Raw genomic sequence first — 25,101 nt, forward strand, 5'->3', positions numbered from 1 at the left:
TAAAATTATGAAAGGACTGGACAAGCTAGAAGCAGGAAAAATGTTCCCAATGTTGGGGGAGTCCAGAACCAGGGGCCACAGTTTAAGAATAAAGGGGAAGCCATTTAAAACTGAGATGTGAAAAAAACTTTTTCACCCAGAGTTGTGAATTTGTGGAATTCTCTGTCACAGAAGGCTGTCGAGGCCAATTCACTGGATGAATTTAAAAGAGAGATACTGTGCAGAAACAGGCCCTTCGGCCCACCGGGTCCGCGCTGACCAGTGATCCCCGCACATTAACACTATCCTACACACACAAGGGCCAATTTTTACATTTACCAAGCCAATTAACCTACAAACCTGTACGTCTTTGGAGTGTGGAAGCCGAAGATCTAGGAGAAAACCCACGCAGGTCATGGGGAGAACGTACAAACTCCATACTGACAGCACCCGTAGTCAGGATTGAACCCGGGTCTCCGGTGCTGCATTCGTTGTAAGGCAGCAACTCTGCCGCTGTGCCACTGTGACCGCAGTGACAGAGTTAGATAGAGCTCTAGGGGCTAGCGGAATCAACGGGTATGGGGAGAAGGCAGGCACAGGTTACTGATTGTGGATGATCAGCTATGATCACAATGAATGGCGGTTCTGGCACGAAGGGCCAAATGGCCTCCTCCTGCACCTATTTTTTATTTTCTATGTAAATAATAAAGTCTAAAACTTCCCCCAACCACAGTGTGAGGAACAGTAAAGGCGGCAGCAACAACAACAGCAGCAGCAGCAGCAACAACAAAACAAAAACAACAACAGCAGCAGCAGCAGCAACAACGACAACAGCATCACAGCAGCAACAACAGCAACAATAACTACAAGAACTACAATTACATCTACAGCAACAGCAACAACAGCACCAGCAACAACTACAAGAACTACAACTACATCTACAACAATAACAACAACAACAGCAGCACCAGCACCAACAACTACAAGAACTACAACTACATCTACAACAAAAAACAACAACAACAGCAGCACTGGCACCAGCAGCAACAACAACTACAAGAACTACAACTACATCTACAACAGCACCAACAACTACAAGAACTACATCTACAGCAACAACAGTAGCACGAGCACCAGCACCAGCAGCAAGAACAACTACAAGAACTCCAACTACATCTACAACAGCACCAGCACCAACAACTACAAGAACTACAACTACATCTACAACAACAGCACCAGCACCAACAACTACAAGAACTACAACTACATCTACAACAACAGCACCAGCACCAACAACTACAACAACTACAACTACATCTACAACAACAGCACCAGCACCAACAACTACAAGAACTACAACTACATCTACAACAACAGCACCAGCACCAACAACTACAAGAACTACAACTACATCTACAACAACAGCACCAGCACCAACAACTACAAGAACTACAACTACATCTACAACAAAAAACAACAACAACAGCAGCACTAGCACCAGCACCAGTAGCAACAACAACTACAACTACTGGAGGAGACTCACTGTGATGGATGTTTCTTTTGTTTGGTGTTAGTTTATGATTGTATGTGTTATTGCATTTTTATTGATTATTCTTATTGGTCTTATTGTTGAACTGCGGGTAATTTTTCATTTCACTACACATTTATGTGTATGTGACAAATAAATGACTATTGATATTGAAGAACTACAACAGCACCAACAACTACAAGAACTACAACTACAACTACATCTACAGCAACAACAACAACAACTACAAGAACAAGAACTACATCTACATCTACAGCAACAACTACAAGAACAAGAACTACATCTACATCTACAGCAGCAGCAGCAGCAGCAGCAAGGCTTGCTCTGCTCACCTGGGCGGGCCGGGCCGGGCCGTTGCCTGGAGACGGACTGGGGCATCTCGGGAAGGCAAGATGGCGACCCCTATGCACAGGCTGATCGCTCGCAGGCAGGCGTGAGTGTTCGGGGCTGCCCGCGGCCCGGCGGGACGGCAGAGAGGGAGGGAGGGATCGATCGATCGATCGCGGGCCGCGGGCTGTCACTAAGGGACGTAGGTCTGTGTGGGGCTGGACGCTGAGCGTGTTGTGGCCGTGAGGCTGGTGAAGCCGTTCCCATCCTCAGCCCAGGCCAGGCCCCAATCCCTCAATCAGCTCTGAACTACATAGACTGTCTTGGGGGCATTGATTTTGTCTTTCTGCACTATTATTGTTTGTTTGTTTGTGTGTGTATATATATATATATATATTGTGTCTACACTTATGTGAATATTTATATATATATATAGACAAGCATGTAGACACACTATGTGGGTGTATATATAAACATAGACACAAAATGCTATATATTCTGAAGGTTATCAACCAGAAACGTCACCCATTCCTTCTCTCCAGAGATGCTGCCTGGCCTGTTGAGTTACTCCAGCTGTTGAGTTACACAAAAAGCTGTAGTAACTCATATATATATATAGAAACATAGAAAATAGGTGCAGGAGTAGGCCATTCGGCCCTTCGAGCCTGCACCGCCATTCAATATGATCATGGCTGATCATCCAACTCAGTAGCCTGTACCTGCCTTCTCTCCATACCCCCTGATCCCTTTAGCAAAAAGGGCCACATCTAACTCCCTCTTAAATATAGCCAATGAACTGGCCTCAACTACCTTCTGTGGCAGAGAATTCCACAGACTCACCACTCTCTGTGTGAAGAAATGTTTTCTCATCTCGGTCCTAAAAGACTTCCCCCTTATCCTTAAGCTGTGACCCCTGGTTCTGGACTCCCCCAACATCGGGAACAATCTTCCCGCATCTAGCCTCTCCAACCCCTTAAGAATTTTATATGTTTCTAATTATGAAGCTATATATGAAGCTGTAGTAACTCATACATATATATATATAAAGCTGTAGTAACTCGTATATATATATATATATATATGAGTTACTACAGCTTTTTGTGTATAGACAGAAAAAGCTGGAGTAACTCAACAGGCCAGGCAGCATCTCTGGAGAGAAGGAATGGGTGACATTTCTGGTTGATAACCTTCAGAATATATAGCATTTTGTGTCTATGTTTATATATACACCCACATAGTGTGTCTACATGTTTGTCAATATATATATATAAATATTCACATAAGTGTAGACACAAAATGCTGAAGTAACTCAGCAGGTCAGGCATCATCTCTGGAGAAATGGAATCAATTATGTTTTGGGCTGAGACCCTTCTTTAGACTCGACCCAAAACATCACCTATCCCTTTTCTCCAGAGATGGTGCCTGTCCTGCTGAGATACTCCAGCATTTTCTCTGTCTTTGGGGTAAACCAGCATCTGGTTTATTTTAAGGTAGACACAAAATGCTGGAGTAACTCAGCGAGAAAGGCAGCATCTCTGGAGAGAAGGAATGGGTGACGTTTCGGGTCGAGACCCTTCTTCAGACTTTATTTCTGGTTTATTTATATATATATATATATATATACACCACTGTGTCTGTGCCGACCGTCCGTGCCGTTTTCAAAAGAGAGTTTGATTTAGCTCGTGGGCCTAAGGGAATCAAGGGATATGGGGAAAAAGCCGGAACGGGGTTCTGATTTTGGATGATCAGATTGAATGACGGTGCTGACTCGAATGGCCTACTCCTGCACCTATTTTATATGTTTCTGTGACCAGCGATCCCCGCACACTAAAACTATCCAACACACTAAGGACAATTTTCAATTTTTACTGAAGCCAATTAACCTACAAACATGTACGTCTTAGAGGAGTGGGGTGAAAACCAGAGCACCCGGAGGAAACCCACACGGTCACAGGGAGAAAGTACAGACTGCACACAGACAGTACCCGTAGTCAGGATCGAACCTGCGTCTCTGGCGCTGTAAGGCAGCAACTCTACCGCTGTGCCACCTTGCTGCTCTGTGTGTGTGTGCGCGCGTGTGTGTGTATGTATATGTATGTATATTTGTGTGTGTGTGTGTATGTATGTATATTTGTGTGTGTGCGCGTATGTGTATATATATATATATATATATACTCCTGACTCTACTCAGGGAAGAATTATTCCCCTGCAAGAATTATATAGCCAAATTTCACTGCACTTTAATTGTAATTGCAATTAATTTATTAGCCAAGTATGTAAAAACATACAAGGAATTTGATTTGCCATACAGTCATACCAAAAAAGCAACAAGCCATACAACTACATAAAAATTAACATAAACATCCACCACAGTGCACTGTGATGGAAGGCAATAACGTATTACCTTCTTCCATCCTGCGGTCGGGGCAGTCGAACCATCCGCAGTCGGGGCGATTGAAGCTCCCGCAGCCAGCAATCGAAGCTCCCGCGATCGAAGCTCCTGCGGTTGGAGCTCCCAAAATCGATCGGGAGCTCCACGATGTTGAGTCCGCAGGCTCCCGCGGTTGGAGCTCCCTAAGTCGAATCCTGACAGGGATCGCAAGCTCCACGATGTTAAGTCCGCAGGCTCCCGTGGTTGGAGCTCCCTAAGTCGATCCCAGCAAAGGGACTGCCTGTTCATCCAAAAGACGAACCCCCAAAAAGGCAGCACTCCCTCAGTACTGTATTGGAATGTCAGCCTAGATTTTTATGTTTAAGTGGCAGGAAGCTTGAATCTGCAATCTTCTGTTAGAGGTGAGAGTACATTCAACAGAATACAAAAGTGGGTGGTTTTGCAAATACTGAAGGTAGTTGTAAAAGATTGCAGCAGGATCTGGATCAATTGGCCATGTGGACTGAGGAATGGTTGATGGAATTTAATACAGAGAAGTGTGAGGTGTTGCATTTTGGGATGTTGAACAAGGGCAGGACCTACACAGTGAATGGGAGGCCTCTGGGGAGTGTTGTAGAGCAGAGGGATCCAGGAGTGCAGGTACATGGTTCCTTGAAGGTCGAGTCGCAGGTCGATAAGGTGGTCAAAAAGGTTTTTGGCACATTGGCTTTCATCAGTCAGAGTATAGAGTATAGAAGTTGGGAGGTCATGTTGCAGTTGTAGAAGATGTTGGTTTTTAGCATTTAGAATATTGTGTTCGGTTCTGGGCACCATGTTATAGGAAAGATATTGTCAAGCTTGAAAGGGTTCAGGGAAGATTTACGAGGATGTTGCCAGGACTAGAGGGTGTGAGCTATAGGGAGAGGTTGAGTATAGGGTAGGCTGGGTCTCTATTCCTTGGAGCGCAGGAGGATGAGGGGCGATCTTCTAGCTGTGTACAAAATCATGAGAGGAATAGATCGGGTAGATGCACAGAGTCTCTTACCCAGAGTAGGGGAATCGAGGACCAGAGGACATAGTTTCAAGGTGAAGGGGAAAAGATTTAATAGGAATCTGAGGGGTAACTTTTTCACACAAGGGGCGGTGGGAACAAGCTACCAGAGGAGGTAGTTGCGGCAGGGACTATCCCAACATTTAAGAAGCAGTTAGGCAGGTACATAGATAGGGCAGGTTTGGAGGGATATGGACCAAGCGCAGGCAGGTGGGACTAGTGTAGCTGGGACATTGTTGGCTGGTGTGGGCAAGTTGGGCCGAAGGGCCTGTTTCCACACTTTATCACTCTATGACTCTAAAAATGGCCATGTGCCATGTTGCTTTAAAATGAGATGAGTGTGTGTCATTCTGTATTACACTCCATATTATAAATCTCTTGTCCCTGGTTTGTCTGCTCAGTACAATGATTAGTTATTTACTCATCATTTTACTCATTGGTTTTCACTAGAATTTGAATTATTGTGAAATGCATTTAAAATGTTTCCCATTTTCCATAACATCGCTAAACTGCCTTGCCAAAATAATTGTACAGATAAACCTCATTGTCTTGGTGTTCTGTGTTGGTTGGGCATGTTGAGAACAGGATCTATAAAATCCAGTGCCTCCTTCAGTTTTACCTGTAATTAATCGTGCATAATTTGCAGATCTTAAGAACTACCCACATTAAATGTCATTGTGTTTTGTTGCTCATATGTCCAAAATTCGGTCAAATCTGAATTGTTTTTTATAATTTAATAATTTAACACATAGCAAATTTGACTAATTTGCAATGATTTTTGTCTTCCACCTTAGTGAAATAGACAATAGACAATAGGTGCAGGAGGAGGCCATTCGGCCCTTCGAGCCAGCACCGCCATTCAATGTGATCATGGCTGATCATTCTCAATCAGTACCCCGTTCCTGCCTTCTCCCCATACCCCCTGACTCCGCTATCCTTAAGAGCACTATCTAGCTCTCTCTTGAATGCATTCAAAGAATTGGCCTTCACTGCCTTCTGAGGCAGAGAATTCCACAGATTCACAACTCTCTGACTGAAAATGTTTTTCCTCATCTCCGTTCTAAATGGCCTACCCCTTATTCTTAAATTGTGGCCACTTGTTCTGGACTCCCCCAACATTGGGAACATGTTTCCTGCCTCTAATGTGTCCAACCCCTTAATAATCTTATACGTTATAAGTTGGAATTGATAAGTCTCAAGATCCTCTTTGGATTTAACTAGGTACTTGCACTCAGGTATATCTCCTCTAACAATTATCTTTTGGTTTGTACTTTGTCTAGGTAAATTTATTGACGCTCTTTATGGGTCGACTATTGCATACCTCAGGTATGCAAGTTAAAAGGATTTCACTGTGACTTGTCACATGTGACAATAAAGTATTCATTCCACCTCTCGGCTGATAACTTTTCAATTCAAGATTTACTCTGGCAGTCTACAAGTTGATTATTGGTGAAATACATTTTTATAAGCTGGTATTGTGGCATTTCCATCCTCCACTTTTCCATAGTTTATATGGAGTTGTCATCCCTCAAAGAAATTCAGATTAGTGAAGTAGGGCCTGTCACTAATCATGTGCATGAGTATTGTTGAGGTTTTTCCATTTATAGTGCATTGCTCTTTGCATAAACGTCACAGATATTCATGTTTTATTTGAAACAGTGTTCTTTCAGTAAAGAGTCGGTATTTTGAATTGCGTCCTTCTAGAATGGAAAAGTTATCTAAATATAAATAATTGCAGCTCCAAGAAAGTTTGAGTCAGCTGTGGACAGACGTTTTGTTTAATGTTGGAATATTCTTCACATTCCTCTACTCATTTTGCATTTGTAATTTAACGGGTGCCTCTAAAATGTTATTGGTCCAGATTTTCCAACTTAAAATTGACGGTTCCACTTGGAAGTGCTAACATCTTTCTTTGTATTTGGTTGGAAATTGGGAAACATAGAAACATAGAAAATAGGTGCAGGAGTAGGCCATTCGGCCCTTCGAGCCTGCACCGCCATTCAATATGATCATGGCTGATCATCCAACTCAGTATCCCGTACCTGCCTTCTCTCCATACCCCCTGATTCCTTTAGCCACAAGGGCCACATCTAACTCCCTCTTAAATATAGCCAATGATCTGGCCTCAACTACCTTCTGTGGCAGAGAATTCCACAGATTCACCACTCTCTGTGTGAAAAAAAAAGTTCTCATCTCGGTCCTAAAAGACTTCCCCCTTATCCTTAAACTGTGACCCCTTGTTCTGGACTTCTCCAACATCGGGAACAATCTTCCTGCATCTAGCCTGTCCAACCCCTTAAGAATTTTGTACGGGCAAAGTGAGGGCAGAAGACACCAAGCTGATTATTGATATGTGAACGACGCCACTTCTTGTGGTTTCTATCGAGTGCAAATTCCTGTAGCTTTCCCAGCCCTTGATTTGTCTGCTGCACCAGAGAGCTTATTCAAAGAAGCACCTGCAGGTGGAATAATGCATTTATAGTAACTTCTGATTTAATCAGGTTTATTCAAATATTTGTTTTCTCATATTCTAAATGTTTGAAATTTTATTGAACCAAAATAGAATGACAGTCTAGTTTCTGAATGACTTTCAATCTCAATGATGGCTTTATCATCTAGAAATTCTGATGGTATAGTTAATTACATCTCAAGGATTGTGTAGGAATGAACTGCAGATGCTGGTTTAAACTGAAAATAGGCACAAAAAGCTGGAGTAACTCACCGGGTCAGGCAGCGTCTCGGGAGAAAAGGAATAGGTGACGTTTTGGGTTGAGACTCTTCTTCAGATATTCCTTTTCTCCAGAGATGCTGTCTGACCCACTGAGTTACTCCAGCTTTTTTTTGTCTATCTAAATCCCAAGGAAACTCCATGATGGAACCAGAGTGTTGCAATGGAAAGAAGCCTGTTTATGTTGGGCTGTGATAATCTGGGATCTGGTTTCCTAGCCAAAATCTGTATCTAGAAATCTTCTCTAGGCAAGCAAACTGTGAGCTTTGGTAGATTGTACTATTGAAAATCTGGCTGCTTTGAACTTCAGGATCGTGTTTGTATTCTAACATTTTTATTTGTAATTGGAAGGATACCCAGACTCGAACACTTTGACACAAGCAAAAATATGAGAAAGATGTGAGGTGGCATTGCAGCTGCAGTACGGGTTGTACTCCTGTTGAATATTGGAAGTAAATACACAAACACCATAGAATCAGTTATTGTGTTTCAGGGTATTTTAGTATCAGGTCTGCAATCCTTCTGAGGTTATAACAACAATTGAAGCAGTAATGGGCTACATCAGACTTTAGTGTCTGCTTTTGCCTTTCCATAAGATCATGGCTAATGTCTCAGAGACGCTTTCTTGCAGCAGACTGATATCTCTTGATAATCAAAAACATTATCACTCTCTTTCTTCAATGTACTCAATGACTGTCCCTCCAAAGCCTTTAGAGAATTCTAATGATTCATCGACTAGGTACAAATGGATCTTCTCATCTTTTCTTGAATGGCTGCCTCTTATGTTGAGAATGCAACTGCTTGTATAGACATGGTAGCTGATGAGACTTCATCTCCACGTCTACACTGTCATTCTGTGTGAGAGTTTTGTATATTTCATTGAGAGGACCACATTTTCATATCAACTTGGGTATAGGTGCCTACTTGGCTCTTCCGAAATGACAACGCCACCATTGCAGTAATCAGTCTAGTGGATCTTTACTAGATTTCATACCATGAATATATCCTTTCCTGGGAAGATCAGATCTGTACACTAAATTCCATATGCTGGCTCACAATTGCCTCGTCTAATTAAATCAAGGTAGCTCTTACTCCTTTACAAATAGGCTAGTGTATCCCTTGCCATCCAAACTGTACCTGCATCCTATGCCTGAGATTTTGATCTGTACAGCTTTAAATAGACTGGGCTACGATCCACTATTTTTGTTGTTTTTATGTTACAGTATTTGGGTATGTCGTGTCATCACACAACTGTTTGCCAATAGCGAGCAAATTTTAGTGCCACGTCATTGGCCTCTGCAAGATCCTTTACAGTGCGTGTGTCATGTAGCCTGTCACAGCTCAGTAGATGTTCCGTAGTCTGGCGGCCCCGTCCGCACTCGCAGTCTGCCGCATCTTCAGTATATCCCCCACTTCAGAATGTTCGATTTGCTCCTCCCCATTATTTAACTACCACAATTAGTTTCATAATGGCATGGCAGAGCAAGCACTTTTTAGCATGATTAAAATTTCAGTCTTGTGGTTTCTTCATTTTAGGGAAGCCAATAAACAGCATGTTCGATGTCAAAAATGTTTAGAATATGGGCACTGGACCTACGAGTGTACTGGAAAACGGAAGTATCTACACAGACCATCGCGAACAGTGCAGTTAAAGAAGACTTTAAAAGACAAACAAAATAAACTAGCATTGCCAACAAGGTATGTATGTTTAGATTCCAAACTATACTTCTGCAATAGCCCGATGTTGTGCATTGCACGGTGTCTCTAGTGTGGGATTTGATACCTTGAGGTTAGGGTTGCCAATTTCCCTACTCCCAAATACAGGACAAGGTAACTTCACCGCCCCGCGCCCCACGTGACCTCACCCAGCCAGCGGCCACGTGCTCCCGCTCCACCGATGGCAGCCGCCATTGATGGAGTGGGAGCACGTGGCCGCTGGCTGGGTGAGGTCATGTGGGCGCGGGGCAGTGACGTCACCCTTTGTCCCTTATTTGGGAGTGAGGAAGTTGGCAACCCTACTAATACGGGACAAGGGCGGTCCCGTGTGGGACAAACTAATTTAGCCCAAAATTCGGGATGTCCCGGCTAATACGGAGACAGTTGGCAACCCTACTTGAGATACAAGCGGGGAAACTGCAGTTGATTACTTTAGTCTCAAAGTGAGCAAGGAAGCAAGTTTTGCGTTTCTGATCATAAAGCAACTACTGCCAGAAGCACCAAAGACCTCTTGCAAAAAATTGGGGCTCTACGAGTCTGCTTGCATGTAACACCTGCATTAGAAGTGTTCCAGGTTCACAGAGTAAGAATCACCTTTTACACAGGGAGAAGTGGTGACAGCTTTTTTTTTAAACTGACCTTGGCTGCCTCCAATATTCATCATTATACTCTCTTTGGCAACATCATTTGGGTATTTAAGCTGATTGCTTGCCTCTTTTTATTATTGAAATGTCTGCTGCCTTTAAATTGTCAAGTTTGTTTGATTGATAATGCAGCTCTGGATGAGTGCCTAACTGAATATTGATAACAAGAAAGTAATTGCTTTTGTTCCTTGTAACAAACTCCACCCCATTGCCTGATAAGTCTGAGAGACAAAATAGATTCTTTGTGTTCTGTATTCTTTAATCTTGATGAATTTTGGACTGCAGAACTATAATTACCGTTTCTATTGCCCTCTGCAATATAACTCCCTTTTTGTCTCTTTTTCAACCCTACCCGTTATCTCTGCCAATCAACTACCCCCGTCACCTGTATCCTACGATAATTTGCCAGGCTTTGTCCCACCCTACCTCTCCTGCAGCTTTGTCCCCCCCACCCCCCTACTCCAATCCGTCTGAAGAAGAGTCCCAACTAGAAATGTTATCTGTGTATTCCCTCTGCAGGTGCTGCCTGATAAGTTCATCCAGCACTTTGTTTTTTGCTCAAGATTCCAGTTGCTTGTGCCTCTGTCTGAATAGATATCTAGATATTAAGGTGTAGTGGATATAATGGTAACAGTGTGTACTGAAAACCTGTGCTTGTTCTTATCTACATGTTACTGCTGCAATATCTTGCATAAGGGGTAGATTTCTGCATCTTAATTTTTTAAAGATATATGGGGAGAGTGCAGGACTATAGAACTACTGTACATTACTTGCCACGCTGTTAATGAATGGCAGTGCAACCTCCAAGTTTCAGATGGCCTACTCCTTTTTCTTGATCTCGCCTGACCCTCTCCATCCCATTTATACTTGCCCTCTTTCCCTTTCGGCCTCCAAATGATCTCTGCTGGTTATTTCTTCATGGCTTTCAAACTGTGGAATTTTCTTCCTTAACCACATATGAAATCCTTTAAAAACCTACCACTTCAACCACCGGATCTAATATATCTGGATATTTGATAGTACTTAGTAGTGTGTTTTCTCTTATAAAGGTGCTGTACAAATTCAATTTATAGTTAATATACACAAAAAGCTGGAGTAACTCAGCGGGACAGGCAGCATCTCTGGAGAGAATGAATGGGTGACGTTTCGGGTCGAGACCCTTCTTCAGACTGAGCCTCTTTCAATTTATGGTTATACATAAGACTATTGAAATCTAATATCACCTTGCCATTTTTGTTTTTTAAGCTCCATCCACATACAGAATTCATGTGATTAGACTAGGTGCTTTTGTTTTGTTTAAAAAAACTCATGAAATTCAAACTTGGTGAATTAACCACCTGTGGAAAGATTAGCCAGTGTAGTTTGTAGATGTAGATGTGGCGGTTCAAGAAGGCAGCTCACCAACACATTCTCAAGAGCAACTGAGAGTGGTGAGCAATTAAATGCTGGCTCATATATAAATATGTTTTGGTCAACTTTTAAATCGGGTTGGATTAATGAATAGCCTTGTGCCTCCAAGCCCAGTCATAACTCAATATGGGGTTCTTGTCAAGAGGCACTTTTATTAAATCTTCAGTACATGGCATTATTAATGCAGTGTGTCAATATTCTGGCCTTGCTTCATTTTGCACTTTACTACACTTTAGTATTAATGTGTCCAAGGAGAATATATGGATTGTGCAAAGGTGTACTGAATGTTATGAACTCAAGACCTCAAAAATGCTTAATACAGCTCTGTTTCATGCTAATGGACTCTCTGTGAAAGGCTATTTTAAATTTGCTTATATCGGTACTCAAAAAGACGACATCCTCAGTTTTTTTTATTTACTCTAAATAAACTGGATGGAAGTAACTTTCATGAATGTATTATGGAAGAGGTTAAGGAATTTGCCAAAAAATATAAGGTTGTCCAGTCTCTAATTGTTATTTGGGATTATCACATTGCAAATTTGTTTTGCACCTTGCAGCATACAAAAGACAGTGTTTTTTATATCATTGGCCAAGATTTTTAATGTTTACTATTTTTTTTTAAATGAAACATTCAACCAAGAAGCTAATTATTTTAAATTCCAACAGCGGACAAGGAAATACAGAAAAGAAGATAAAGAAGAAAAGGTAAGCTTCAAAAGGCGAAACATTTATTACAGGTGCTCCCCGGCTTACGATGTTTCGACTTGCGATAGTTCGGCTTTGCGATGGTGCAAACGGCAGCGACCTAGAGCGAGCCGCCGCTCGCTTCCGGCCACGAGAACACGTGTATTACAATGAGTTTCAACTTACAATACTTTCGGTTTCCAATGGGTTTCTCGGAACGGAACCCCATTGGAAGCTGAGCACCTGTATATAAATCTCCCCATTCCTGCAATACATAATGATTCTGTTAAGATTTCAGTACCATAGAGTACAGCACTTCCCAGAACACCCTTAGCCTTGTGTTTGGTTTCCACCCACCACCTTGACCGCATGTGATAGGGGCAGAATTAGGCCATTCGGCCCATCAAGTCTACTCTACCATTCAGTCATTGCTGACTTATCTCTCCCTTCCTCCTATCCCCATTCTCCTGCCTTCTCCCCATAACCCCAGACAACCGTACTAATCAGGAATCTATCCCTGCCTTAAATATATCCACTGACGTGGCCTCCACAGCCTTCTGTGGCAAAGAGGTCCACAGATTTACCACCCCGTGGTTTATGACACTAATGCTCACCTTTCTTGTCAGCCCTTTACTTCCCACTGGCGTCGATGCCAAATCTTGTCCAATGCTCAACTTCCAATTTTACTCTAGCATCATAATTTTTGTGATACTTGGAATCTCCAACCCATGGTAGTCTGGGGTATTCTTTCCCTTCTTCCACCCTGCGCCCATTTTTTTTTTTTACTTTTTTGGTGGGTTATCAGTTTCTGAAGCTCTCAGTTTGTGTAATGAGTGAGAATTTTGTGCAGATGTTTTAATGAAGGCTGTATTTGTTCCAATTTGGAGTTGAAACCATTTGCTCCCACCTCTCTTCCAGCTTTCTGAAGAAGGGCCATGACCCAAAATGTCACCTATCCATTTCCTCCAGAGATGCTGCCGGACCTGCTGAGTTACTCCAGTACATTCATTTCTGTAAACCAGCATCTGCAATTCCTTGTGTCAGAATGAATTTTTAACATGCTTTGAATTCTTTTAAAAATATGTGTTTCAAAGATCCCACAAGTGGGATTTAGTTTAAAAACATGAGGGCACAAATGTTTAATGATAGAGGTCTACGTTAGACAAGGCTGTGCTGTTCAGGAGCCAGTTTTGCAAGCTGTGAACTGGCTTTAGAATTTCCTCCAGGTAAGTGTGGGCCATGGGGAAATATCACACAGATTGAATGTTGTGAGCCATTGAGTTAAATGCTGGGTAGACACAAAATGCTGGAGTAACTCAGCAGGACAGGCAGCATCTCTGGAGAGAAGGAATGGGTGACGTTTCGGGTCCAGACCCCTTTTCAGACTGATGTCAGGGGAGTTAAATGCTAGTATCTGTATTGGCTTTGAGCTACATGTACATTAAATTGGCATCGCATCTGAGGAGTTAAGAGAAGCAAGAGTTGTATAAGTCCTTCATTGATCTTTTAAAATAATGGAATATGCAGCGAGCTGTTGAAGCAGTAGTGTTTTCCTGTAACTAGCAATGAATGGCGGTGCTGGCTCGAAGGGCCGAATGGCCTCCTCCTGCACCTATTGTCTATTGAATCGATCCGCTTCAAGGTGTGTGGAGAGCAGGGTCCCAGTGAGTATAAAGGGAGTGCATGAAATAGCCCAGGCCTAATCTATCCTGAAGGTTTAAAATATTATCACGCCACTGGAAGTGTACTATAAACAGATGCGAAGAGCCTTAATTATTTCAATTTAATTATTACACATTAAAGATGGCAAGACAAATTACACATCGTAACAGCAGATGGGAGCTCCTCTTTGCCAGTATGATCTAGGCCAAGCATGTCTGCCGTTAGACTTTGTTTCTTGGTCAATGGTTTCTTTGTCAGGTGTACCAGGTGCAGTGAAGTAATTTTTTTTGCATACAGACCAGCAAGTCTATCCCTGTACAGAAGCACGATCACCCCGGTCAGTACAGTATGTACAGAACAGCCCACCAAATCCATATGCAAGAGGTGCCATTTTGGAGCCATTTTGCAGTCCCAGCTGCAGCTGTCCACAAAGGCCCGTTGCAGACATGTCCTCCTCCATTCTGGAGAGGAGCTTTTGGGCCATTCTTTGAAATGTGAACCAAAATGTCACACACGTGACCAGACGTCATCACATAAAGCAATACATTAAAAAATTCTTGTAAGAGATTAATCTTATTCATTGCTATTTTCCTACCTACAGAACCTTTTTTTAAATTCAGATTTTGTAAGAAAACTGAGTTATAAAAAAAATGCTTCAGTGTGAGGTCACACACGTGACCAGTCTTATTTGACCTCTGACCCTAAACAACCACTGTCAGCACAACATATAAAAATTTCACTTGATAAACTTTGACATATACAAGTCATATATACAGTACAAAGCAATATACCTGTAATGCTTTCAGAATTTGAAGAGATGTTTTCCACAATTTTTCATATTTTTGGTCGCACATGCGACTAAGAATGGCCCTTTTGGTTTAGAGTCATTAATTGGAGATGGCAACAGACATTCCAGCCCATGGGAGAGGGAAGAGTTATCTGAATGCTTTGCACAAAGGGGTAATTGTAAGATGAGGCAATCTTCTCTCATCCATGTTCCTGGTTTGGGTTGTGATTGCAAATGAATACAGAACCCCCAGCCATTGCAAAGGTTTGAGGCTCTTCAAACTTGAGGGATGTGGGGTTAGTGCAGCAAAGTGGGTGTCGAGGTAAAAGATCAATCATGATTTTGTTAAATTGTGCACAGACACAAAAGGTTGGAGTAACTCAGCGGGACAGGCAGCATCTCTGGAGAGAAGGAATGGGTGACGTTTCGGGTCAAGATCCTTTTTCAGACTGATGTAAGGGGAGTGGCCGGTACAGAGATAATGGTGGAGCAGGCGCAAGGGCCTGAATAGTTTACTCGTAGTTCATGTGTCTCGAGAATGGATATCACTTATTTCTTTGAATCTATCAAGCAAGGGAAGTATTCATAATCACTGCCAAAATGTTTTTCTCCGTAAAATAAAATAGGGTAAACCTAAAGAAACTCGCAGCAAATATAATTATTTTGAATTTAAAAAAAGAAAGCAGATATGAACTGTATACTACTTCTAATACCTGTGTGTGTGTGTGTGTATAATTTTTTTTACATTTTAAAAATTGGATATGATTTTATAATAAGAATATAAGAAAATAACTGCAGATGCTGGTGCAAATCGAAGGTATTTATTCACAAAATGCTGGAGTAACTCAGCAGGTCAGGCAGCATCTCAGGAGAGAAGGAATGGGTGACGTTTCAGGTCGAGACCCTTCTTCAGACTGATGTCGGGGGGGGCGGGACAAAGGAAGGATATAGGTGGAGACAGGAAGATAATAAGAATAACCATTTAAGAGACTTTTGGATATGCAAGGAATGGAGGGATATGGATTATAAGCAGACAGACAAGAGTTTGTCCTGGCATTATGTTCAGCACAGACATTGTGGGCCAAAAGGCATGTTCTTGTGTTTAGTTTCATTTATTATCGTCATATGTACCGAGTTACAGTGGAAAGCTTTTTGTTGCATGCTGTCCAGCCAAAGAAAATAATATACGTGATTGCAATCAAGCTGTCCACAGTGTACAGATAACGAGTGTTCTATGCTGTATGATATATGTGGGCAGCACAGTGATGCAGCTGGCAGAGGTAATGCCTCACAGCGCCAGAGATCTGCATTTGATCCTGAGCTTGGGTGTTGCTTGTGTGGAGTTTGCACTGCCTCGCTGTGAATGTGTGGGGGGGTTTTCCCGGGTAGTTTCCTCCTGTAAGCAAAAGACATGTAGGTCGATAGGTTAATTATCCTCTATAAATTGCCCATAATGTGTAAGGGGTGGATGGAGAAAGTGGGATAACATAGAACCAGTGTGAAAGGGTGACCAATGGTCGGTGTGCACTCAGTGGGCTGAAGGGCCTGTTTCCATGCTGTATCTTTCAATCAATCAGTTCAATGTCTGTTGTATTCACTTTCATTGCAAGGTCCCAGAGCATTAGCAGCAGCAGCAGCAGTACTTCGACCGACTCATCGTCAGACAGTGAAACATCATCCAATTCCTCGACATCAGGAAGCAGCAGCAGTGACGAAGACAGTTCGTCAACCGACAGCTCCTCGTCTTCCTCAACTTCTTCATCAAGTGAAACTTCATCTTCGGATTCCGACTCTGACTCTAGTTCCAGCAGCAGTATGAGCAGCTCGGATGAAGAACCACCAAAAAAGAGGCTGAAATCGTGACCGTACTCTCTCTCTCTCTCGATCACGATCTGAGCTGGTCTGCAAGCATCCCCTTCAATTTGATACAGTATCTTTTTAAGGTAACTAATTAAAAAATAAACTAGCTCCTTATAAGAAGAATCCATATAGACTAATTATGAATCAAATGTGAAGTGTATGCCTAATGTTTGTGACCTTCAAATGTGCCTGTCTGCAACTTTAATCTTTGGTCTATTTCTTTTACAGTGAATATTGTTCTTTTTTTAAAATGTAGTGCACAATACTTTTCCGTTAGGCAGATTCTTATGTTAATGGGTCAGCATGCAAATGTTTAAGCAGTCACGGTACTCCAACAATGGGAAATGCACATTTGGTAAAGCTGAAAATGTCACAGCAAATGCTGGGGATACCTGACTCATAATATCTCTGTTGTGAAGAAACCATCTATTTGGTGTCATTTTTCCCACCTCTCAAATTTTCCACTTCTTCCCCCCCCCCCCCCCACCACATATCAGGTTTATTATCCCCACCCATTCATACAGCTACAGTCTGCAGATTCACTGCCATTTGTTAGCATATTCTACATAGCAGCGAGCCTGTGTGTATATTTTTACCAAAAACAGTCAACCTCCTCTTTATTCCTTTGGAGAATGGCTTAAATGTGTGCTATATCTGGTTACTAGTATATCTGGTCAAATCGTGAAATATCTTATCAAAACTTCAAATATTGTAGATTTCCTCTCAACCTTGTCCACTAAATAAAGGCTATCAATATTTTATTGTTGTAATGCACACTATTGTTAAATTCATTTGAAGTGTTATTTTTATAAACTCCAAATTAAGTCTAGATCCATTATTCCTATCCAAATGTGATTGTCTCCCTTTTTTAAACTTGATTTGTACGCCTCTGTTTGTTTTAAGGAGAAAGCCCATCTAATTAAAGAGGTGCATTTGTTCAGTCAACAAATTGCTGTGATTTTGAACTTGAACTTGTGATTTTGAATTTAACTACGAACTTTACTGTTCATTAATTAGTTATTGAGGTAATAAAGGAACAGAAATGTATGTTATTTGTTTTGAATGAATTGAGCATATGTGGAACTTTGAAGAGAAATGTAATTGGGGAAAGCTGCATATATTGTTGAACATCGTTATTGGCTATCTCCAATTACATTGACTATCATTTTTCTTTGATACTACGTTTCTTTAAGTTGAGGTTTTTTTTCCTGAAATAAACTTTGTCATGTTTGACAGCTATAGACATGGCACTCCTTGAATGCATGTATGCTATTTTTAAATGTCATATATTTATAAAGGTGCCATATATTGTTGTCTCTGACATTTATTGCTGGCATTCTGTTGACGCCCGACCTGCACCAGAGATTGGTAAATCTAATAATCCCATTCTAGAACAAAAGCTCCCATGCAGGGAGCTCCATTTCCACAAATGAATATTTTTCAATCCAAATGTAGATGTAAAAACAAAGAATTATTGTGGGGTTTTTTTCCCCAAGATTGCTTACTTCACAGTTATCTGTAACTCTACAATACAATACAATATATCTTTATTGTCATTGTACAGGGGTATAACGAGATTGGGAATGCGCCTCCCATACGATGCAATAATTTAATTAGCTAGTCAGTATTAATTTAAACAACCCAATGAAACAAATTAGAACAGTTTTAAAACAGAATAAAGTGCAAGTAGGTCTGTGCCGGTTCACTGTGCGATGTGACCATCCAGCTCAGCAGGACCGGTTCATAGCAGCTATGGCCATGGGGATGAAGCTGTTCCTGAGTCTGGAGGTGCGGACGTAGAAGGCCTTGTATTGTCTGCCCGATGGTAGAAGTTCGAATAGACTGTTGCAGGGGTGTGAAGAGTCTTTGTGGATGCTGGTGGCTTTTCTGAGGCATCGTGTGTTGTAGATGCCCTCCAAGGTGGTCCTCTGAGCTCTATGGACTACCCGCTGAAGAGCTTTCCTCTCTGCCTTCATGCAGCTGAGGTACCACACAGGGATGCCATGTGTTAGGATGCTTTCTATGGTGCACCGGTAGAAGGTCGTCAGCAGCTGTTGGGGTAGACCAGACTTCTTCAGTGTTCTTAGGTAGAACAGTCGTTGCTGTGCCTTCTTGACCAGCGCAGCAGTGTTATTGGACCATGTTCGGTCCTCCGAAATGTAAGTGCCCAGAAACTTGAAGCTGGACACTCTCTGCACACTCCCCGTTGATAAAGATGGGGGCGTATTCCCCGTTGTGTGACCTACGGAAGTTGATCATCAGCTCCTTGGTCTTGGTGGTATTTAGGGACAGGTTGTTATCAGAGCACCAGTCCGCCAGGTTCTACACCTCCGCTCTGTATTTTGTTTCATCGCCGTTGGTGATCAGCCCGATCACCGTTGTGTGATATTTCAGGCATATTTCAACAATGAACCATAATTAATGACTTGGGATTGATACGTGGTACTATCTTTCATATTATGCAGTGCTGCAGCATCTTAATGACCCCACAAATGAGCATCATGCCTTAATCTCAAACACCATTACTGATCTCATCACTTCCGGCTCTCTGCCCTCTAAAGCCTCCAACCTTATTGTTCCCCAGCCCCGCACGGCCTGATTTTACCTTCTCCCCAAAATCCACAAACAGAACTGTCCTGGCAGACCCATTGTTTCTGCTTGTTCATGTCCCTCCGAATTAATTTCCACATACCTCGACTCCATCCAATCCCCCCCGGTCCAATCCCTCCCTACCAATGTCCAAAACACCCCACATGCTCTTCGTCTCCTCAATCACTTCCGTTTTCCAGGCCCCTACTCCATCATCTTTACTATGGATGTCCAGTTACTCGACACCTCCATCCCCCACAGGAGGGTCTTAAAGCCCTCCGTTTCTTCCTTGACCGCAGAGCCAGCCAATTTGCGTCTACCAATATTCTCCTCCGCCTAGCAGAGCTGGTCCTTACCCTCAACAACTTCTCCTTCGACTCCTCCCATTTCCTCCAAATCCAAGGCGTAGCTATGGGCACTCGCATGGGCCCTAGCTATGCCTGTGTCTATGTACGGTACATCAAACTATCACTGTTCCAGGCATACACTGGCTCAATCCCCAAACTCTACCTCCACTACATTGATGACTGCATTGATGCAGAACTCACTGACTTCATCAACTTCACCACCGATTTCCATCCTGCGCTCAAATTCACTTGGACCATCTCCAACATCTCCCTACCGTTTCTAGATCTCACCGTCTCCATCACAGAAGACAGACTCTGACCGACATCTACTACAAACCTACCGACTCGCATAGCTATCTAGACTACACTTCTTCCCACCCTGCTTCCTGTAAAGACTCTATCCACTTCTTCCAATTCCTCCGTCTACGCCGCATCTGCATCCAAGGTGAGGTTTTCCATACCAGAGCATCGGAGACGTCCTCATTCTTTAGGAAACGGGGGTTCCCCTCTTCCATTATAGATGTCACTAGAGTTTCCTCAATATCCCACAGCTCCGCTCTTGCTCCCCCTCCCCCCATTCGTAACAAGGACAGAGTTCCCCTTGTCCTCACCTTCCACCCCATCAGCCGTCGCATACAGCATATAATCCTCCAACATTTTCACCACCTCCAACTGAATCCCACCCACTGGTCATATCTTCCCATCTCCACCCCTTTCTGCTTTCCGCAGAGACCGTTCCGTCCGCAAGTCCCTGGTTAACTCGTCCCTTCCCATCCAAACCACCCCCTCCCCAGGTACTTTCCCCTGCAACCGCAGGAGATGCAACACCTGTCCCTTTACCTCCCCCCTCGACTCCATCCAAGGACCCAAACAGTCTTTCCAGGTGAGGCAAAGGTTTGCTTGCACTTCCTCCAACCTCATCTACTGTATACTCTGTTCCAGGTGAGACCAAGCGCAGGATCGGCGATCGTTTCGCTGAACACCTCTGCTCAGTCCGTCGTAACCTACCTGATCTCCCGGGTGCTCAGCACTTCAACTCCCCCTCCCTTTCCCAATCTGACGTTCCTGTTCTGGAGCAACTGCACCTCATATTTCGCTTGGGTAGCTTACACCCCAGCGGTATGAACATTGACTTCTCTAACTTCAAATAGCCTTTGTTTTCCCTCTCTGTCCCCTCTCCTTCCCAGTTCTCCCACCACTGTCTCTGACTACATTCTATCTTTGTCCTGCCCAATCCCCGACATCAGTCTGAAGAAAGGTCTCGACCCGAAACGTCACCCATTCCTTCTCCCCAGAGATGCTGCCTGACCCGCTGAGTTACTCCAGCATTTTGTGCCTATGTTAATTATAGAAGTTGCTTAGTTAGCACTTAATATCAGACATTGAGAAAACTATAACATTATTGAGCCTCATTAGACAAATTAATGCAGGTAATGTGATTTACCTGTCTATCTGGCATTAAGTCTCCAATGTGAAATGCTAATTGAAACATTAATTCCAAAATATATATGCCTTGTAGTTTGAAATATTTCATTGTTGCCAGCATAATTGGTTTAGTTCATCTTCCCTCCTTTTCTTTGGAGTAGATCGGTAATGTTTGGAGCATTTGGATAGCAGTAATGGGATCGTTCCGAGTCAGCATGGATTTACAAAGGGGAAATCATGCTTGACTAATCTTCTTGAATTTTTTGAGGATGTAACTACGAAAATTGACTGGGGAGAGCCGGTGGAAGTGGTGTACCTCGACTTTCAGAAAGCCTTCGACAAGGTCCCACATAGGAGATTAGTGGGCAAAATTAGAGCACATGGTATTGGGGGTAGGGTACTGACATGGATAGAAAATTGATTGGCAGACAGAAAGCAAAGAGTGGGAATAAATGGGTCCCTTTCAGAATGGCAGGCAGTGACTAGTGGGGTACCGCAAGGCTCAGTACTGGGACCGCAGCTATTTACAATATACATTAATGACTTGGATGAAGGGATTAAAAGTACCATTAGCAAATTTGCAGATGATACAAAGCGGGGTGATAGTGTGAACTGTGAGGAAGATGCTATGAGGTTGCAGGGTGACTTGGACAGGTTGTGTGAGTGGGCGGATGCATGGCAGATGCAGTTTAATGTGGATAAGTGTGAGGTTATCCACTTTGGTGGTAAGAATAGGAAGGCAGATTATTATCTGAGTGGTGTCAAGTTAGGAAAAGGGTACGTACAATGAGATCTGGGTGTCCTAGCGCATCAGTCACTGAAAGGAAGCAACCAGGTACAGCAGGCAGTGAAGAAAGTCAATGGAATGTTGGCCTTCATAACAAGGGGAGTTGAGTATAGGAGCAAAGAGGTCCTTCTGCAGTTGTACAGGGCCCTAGTGAGACCGCACCTGGAGTACTGTGTGCAGTTTTGGTCTCCAAATTTGAGGAAGGATATTCTTGCTATTGAGGGCGTGCAGCATAGGTTTACTCGATTAATTCCCGGAATGGCGGGACTGTCCTATGTTGAAAGACTGGAGCGGCTAGGCTTGTATACACTGGAATTTAGAACGATGAGAGGGGATCTTATCGAAACATATAAGATTATTAAGGGGTTGGACACGTTAGAGGCAGGAAACATGTTCCCAGTGTTGGGGGAGTCCAGAACCAGGGGCCACAGTTTAAGAGTAAGGAGTAGGCCATTTAGAACTGAGATGAGGAAAAACTTTTTCAGTCAGACAGTTGTAAATCTGTGGAATTCTCTGCCTCAGAAGGCAGTGGAGGCCAATTCTCTGAATGCATTCAAGAGAGAGCTAGATAGAGCTCTTAAGGATAGCGGAGTCAGGGAGTATGGGGAGAAGGCAGGAACGGGGTACTGATTGAGAATGGTCAGCCATGATCACATTGCATGGTGGTGCTGGCTCGAAGGGCCGAATTGCCTCCTCCTGCACCTATTGTCTATTGTTGTTTGACCTGCGTCATCATTCAGTACAATTGTTCATATGAAGATAACCTGAAAGCACAAGTAGCACCTGAATAAAACTTGCCTTTGAGATGTAAACACCTGGAGACTCTTTTAATAAAAACCCTGTTAGATGTCACCATTCAAAGTATGATGTCTCATTAGCAAAGTATGGTGTCTCATGTGACAAAGTACGGTGTCACCTATCCATGTTCTCCAGAGATGCTGCCTGACCCGCTGAGTTACTCCAGCACTTTGTCTCTATGTTCAGACATCTAAGTTGAGTACTGCGGTGTACTTGGGTAAATAACTCCTTTTGCTTTTAAATTGCCCTCTTACAAAATGGCAAAAAAAAAGTACTTTACTGTAACTCACAAATTGATTTTTTTCTGCATACTTTGAAGCGGATTCAGTCATTCTTACTCAAAACAGGAACAAAAAAAGTAAGCTTTTCAACTTATTTAACGGTAGGTTACGCCTGCAGTTCTGTGTGTTTTGTGGTTTATATCCACACAACATGGGCAACGTGATTTCCACTTTCAGTTAGAGCTGCTACCTTACAGCGCCAGATTCCCAGGTTCGATCTTGGTTAAAGGTGCTGTCTGGACAGAGTTTGCACATTCACACTGTGATCGCATGGGTTTTATAATAGACAATAGGTGCAGGAGTAGGCCATTCGGCCCTTCGAAGCAGCACCGCCATTCACCGTGATCATGGCTGATCACATGGTTTTCTCCGGGTGCTCCGGCTTCTCCCCACACTCCAAAGACATACAGGTTTGTAGGTTAATTGGCTTCAGTAAAATTATACACTCCCTAGTGTGTAAGATAGTGCTAGTGTGTAAGGGGTGATCGCTGGTCAGTGCGACTCTGTGTGGGCCGAAGGGCCTGTTTCCACGCTGTACATCTGAAGTCCAAATTGGAGCAATCCCAGCTTTCTAGCCATATACCTTTTCTGTCATCTGACAAATTCCATTGTCTTTCATCTACCTTCCTACCTTCATTATTTTTCAGACTGACATTATTTTTCTCCTACATTGAACAGTACTCCCACTTACTTTGGAATTGACTATAACAAACCGCCAGTTTAAAGAAAAAGCAGGATGCACATGAGCTGTAGCGGTTTGCTACGTGGGTTACTTGTGGGGATTCTTGCACCTGTGAAAAATCGAGTGCATTATATACAGCTTTTGTAAAATGCCCAAATTTTGTTTTGTCACTTTTGGAACATCACAGTCTCTATTGCCATATTTCAAATACTACTCGATGCTTCAAGGAGTATCTTCATCAGTATCTTCCTTGTCTTCCTCATTTGCTATTCTTTTGTATTAATGCTTTTATTAGCAATGTTATAATATGAATAATCTACATTGGTTTGACTTATCATATACTTAAACTGTCACTTGTTATTTCATAGAAAATGTACAATATAAGCAGATTTTTGGCTGTTGTCTATACTGGTAATTGTTACATGCAAACCTATTCCAGTTCGCTTTTGTTAACTTCAGCATTGTTTTAAAGGGTCTCCTGAGAGGAGACATCGTGAACGAGGTACAGTTCCTTAGCTACAACCAGATTTCAGGAAACTTGCCAAATTTGACTTATTGTCCTGTGAGCCAGAAATGTTAGTTTTCACAGGACCCTGAATCTGTTCTTGTTGGAGTGCTGGATAATAATCTTCAAACATTATCAACTTATCAGAAGAAATTGTATGAGATGAATGTAACTTGCTTGTCTTGGTTCAATACCATTACAGCTATCTGTGTATATTAAAGCAGATATCAACATGGCTGATCATTAATTTTAGATGTCATAAGCCTTTAAAAAAAATGTCATATCATATCTTGATTTGTTTATCTTTGGAGCATCAGCTTGATAAATGTACATTGCAATACTTTAAGCTATTAGAACAGTGTAGCTGTTTTAAATGTTTCATTTTATCTGAAGCATATTTTTCATAAATGTATAAACTTTTAAAAAAAGTGTTGCCAGTATTTTAATATAATGTGGGTTAAACATTTTAAAAGACAATTGTTACTTCAGTGTGTATAAATTAAAATTTATGCCCTTTTCTCATTTTAAATAAAGATAAGACTGTAAATGTGAATATTGACAGCATTACTTTTTAAAACAATATTGAATTATAAAATCCACACTTGGCAGTTTCTCAACAAAAGCTCATTTGTAATTGTTTATAGAGTTCTTTCCTGTGGGAATAATTATTTACTATTCACGGCTGGAATTTAAAAGATCTTGTGCACTAAATGTAATTTGTTATTTCAGTTAAGATGTCTTAAGTTAGAATTTGAATCATTAAGTCATTTCACTTGGTGTATGGAGTACAAAAAAACCAGAATCCTGGTAAACCTTGCATTCCACAAGAGGTGGGTGCGCTAAAATAGATTATCTATCATTAAACCTTTCAATTTGAGTGCTTAAACAAAAGGAAACATTTAAAGTCTGAAGAAGGGTA

The 25,101-nt window shown here is 42.2% G+C and overlaps 1 protein-coding gene across 3 annotated transcripts in view; it reads left to right on the forward strand.

The window, feature by feature from the left end:
• The first annotated feature begins 1,896 nt into the window (after window positions 1–1,896).
• zcchc10 (zinc finger, CCHC domain containing 10) overlaps window positions 1,897–25,101 on the forward strand; it is a 28,512-nt gene continuing 5,307 nt past the window's right edge. The window contains exons 1-5 of one of the 3 annotated variants that reach the window (XR_013548066.1): window positions 1,897–1,961; window positions 9,542–9,703; window positions 12,442–12,480; window positions 16,519–16,851; window positions 24,150–24,652. Coding sequence is in view for 1 of the 3 variants with exons in the window: in XM_078411318.1 (XP_078267444.1) it covers window positions 1,921–1,961; window positions 9,542–9,703; window positions 12,442–12,480; window positions 16,519–16,771 (495 nt within the window). In the remaining 2 variants the exon portion in view is untranslated. Of the gene's footprint in view, window positions 1,962–9,541; window positions 9,704–12,441; window positions 12,481–16,518; window positions 24,653–25,101 lie in introns of those variants that run through there. The other 2 variants (XR_013548067.1, XM_078411318.1) reach the window with 2 other exon arrangements.

Source organism: Rhinoraja longicauda, chromosome 14 (assembly GCF_053455715.1).
Source record: "Rhinoraja longicauda isolate Sanriku21f chromosome 14, sRhiLon1.1, whole genome shotgun sequence".
Classification (NCBI taxonomy): Eukaryota; Metazoa; Chordata; class Chondrichthyes; order Rajiformes; family Arhynchobatidae; genus Rhinoraja; species Rhinoraja longicauda.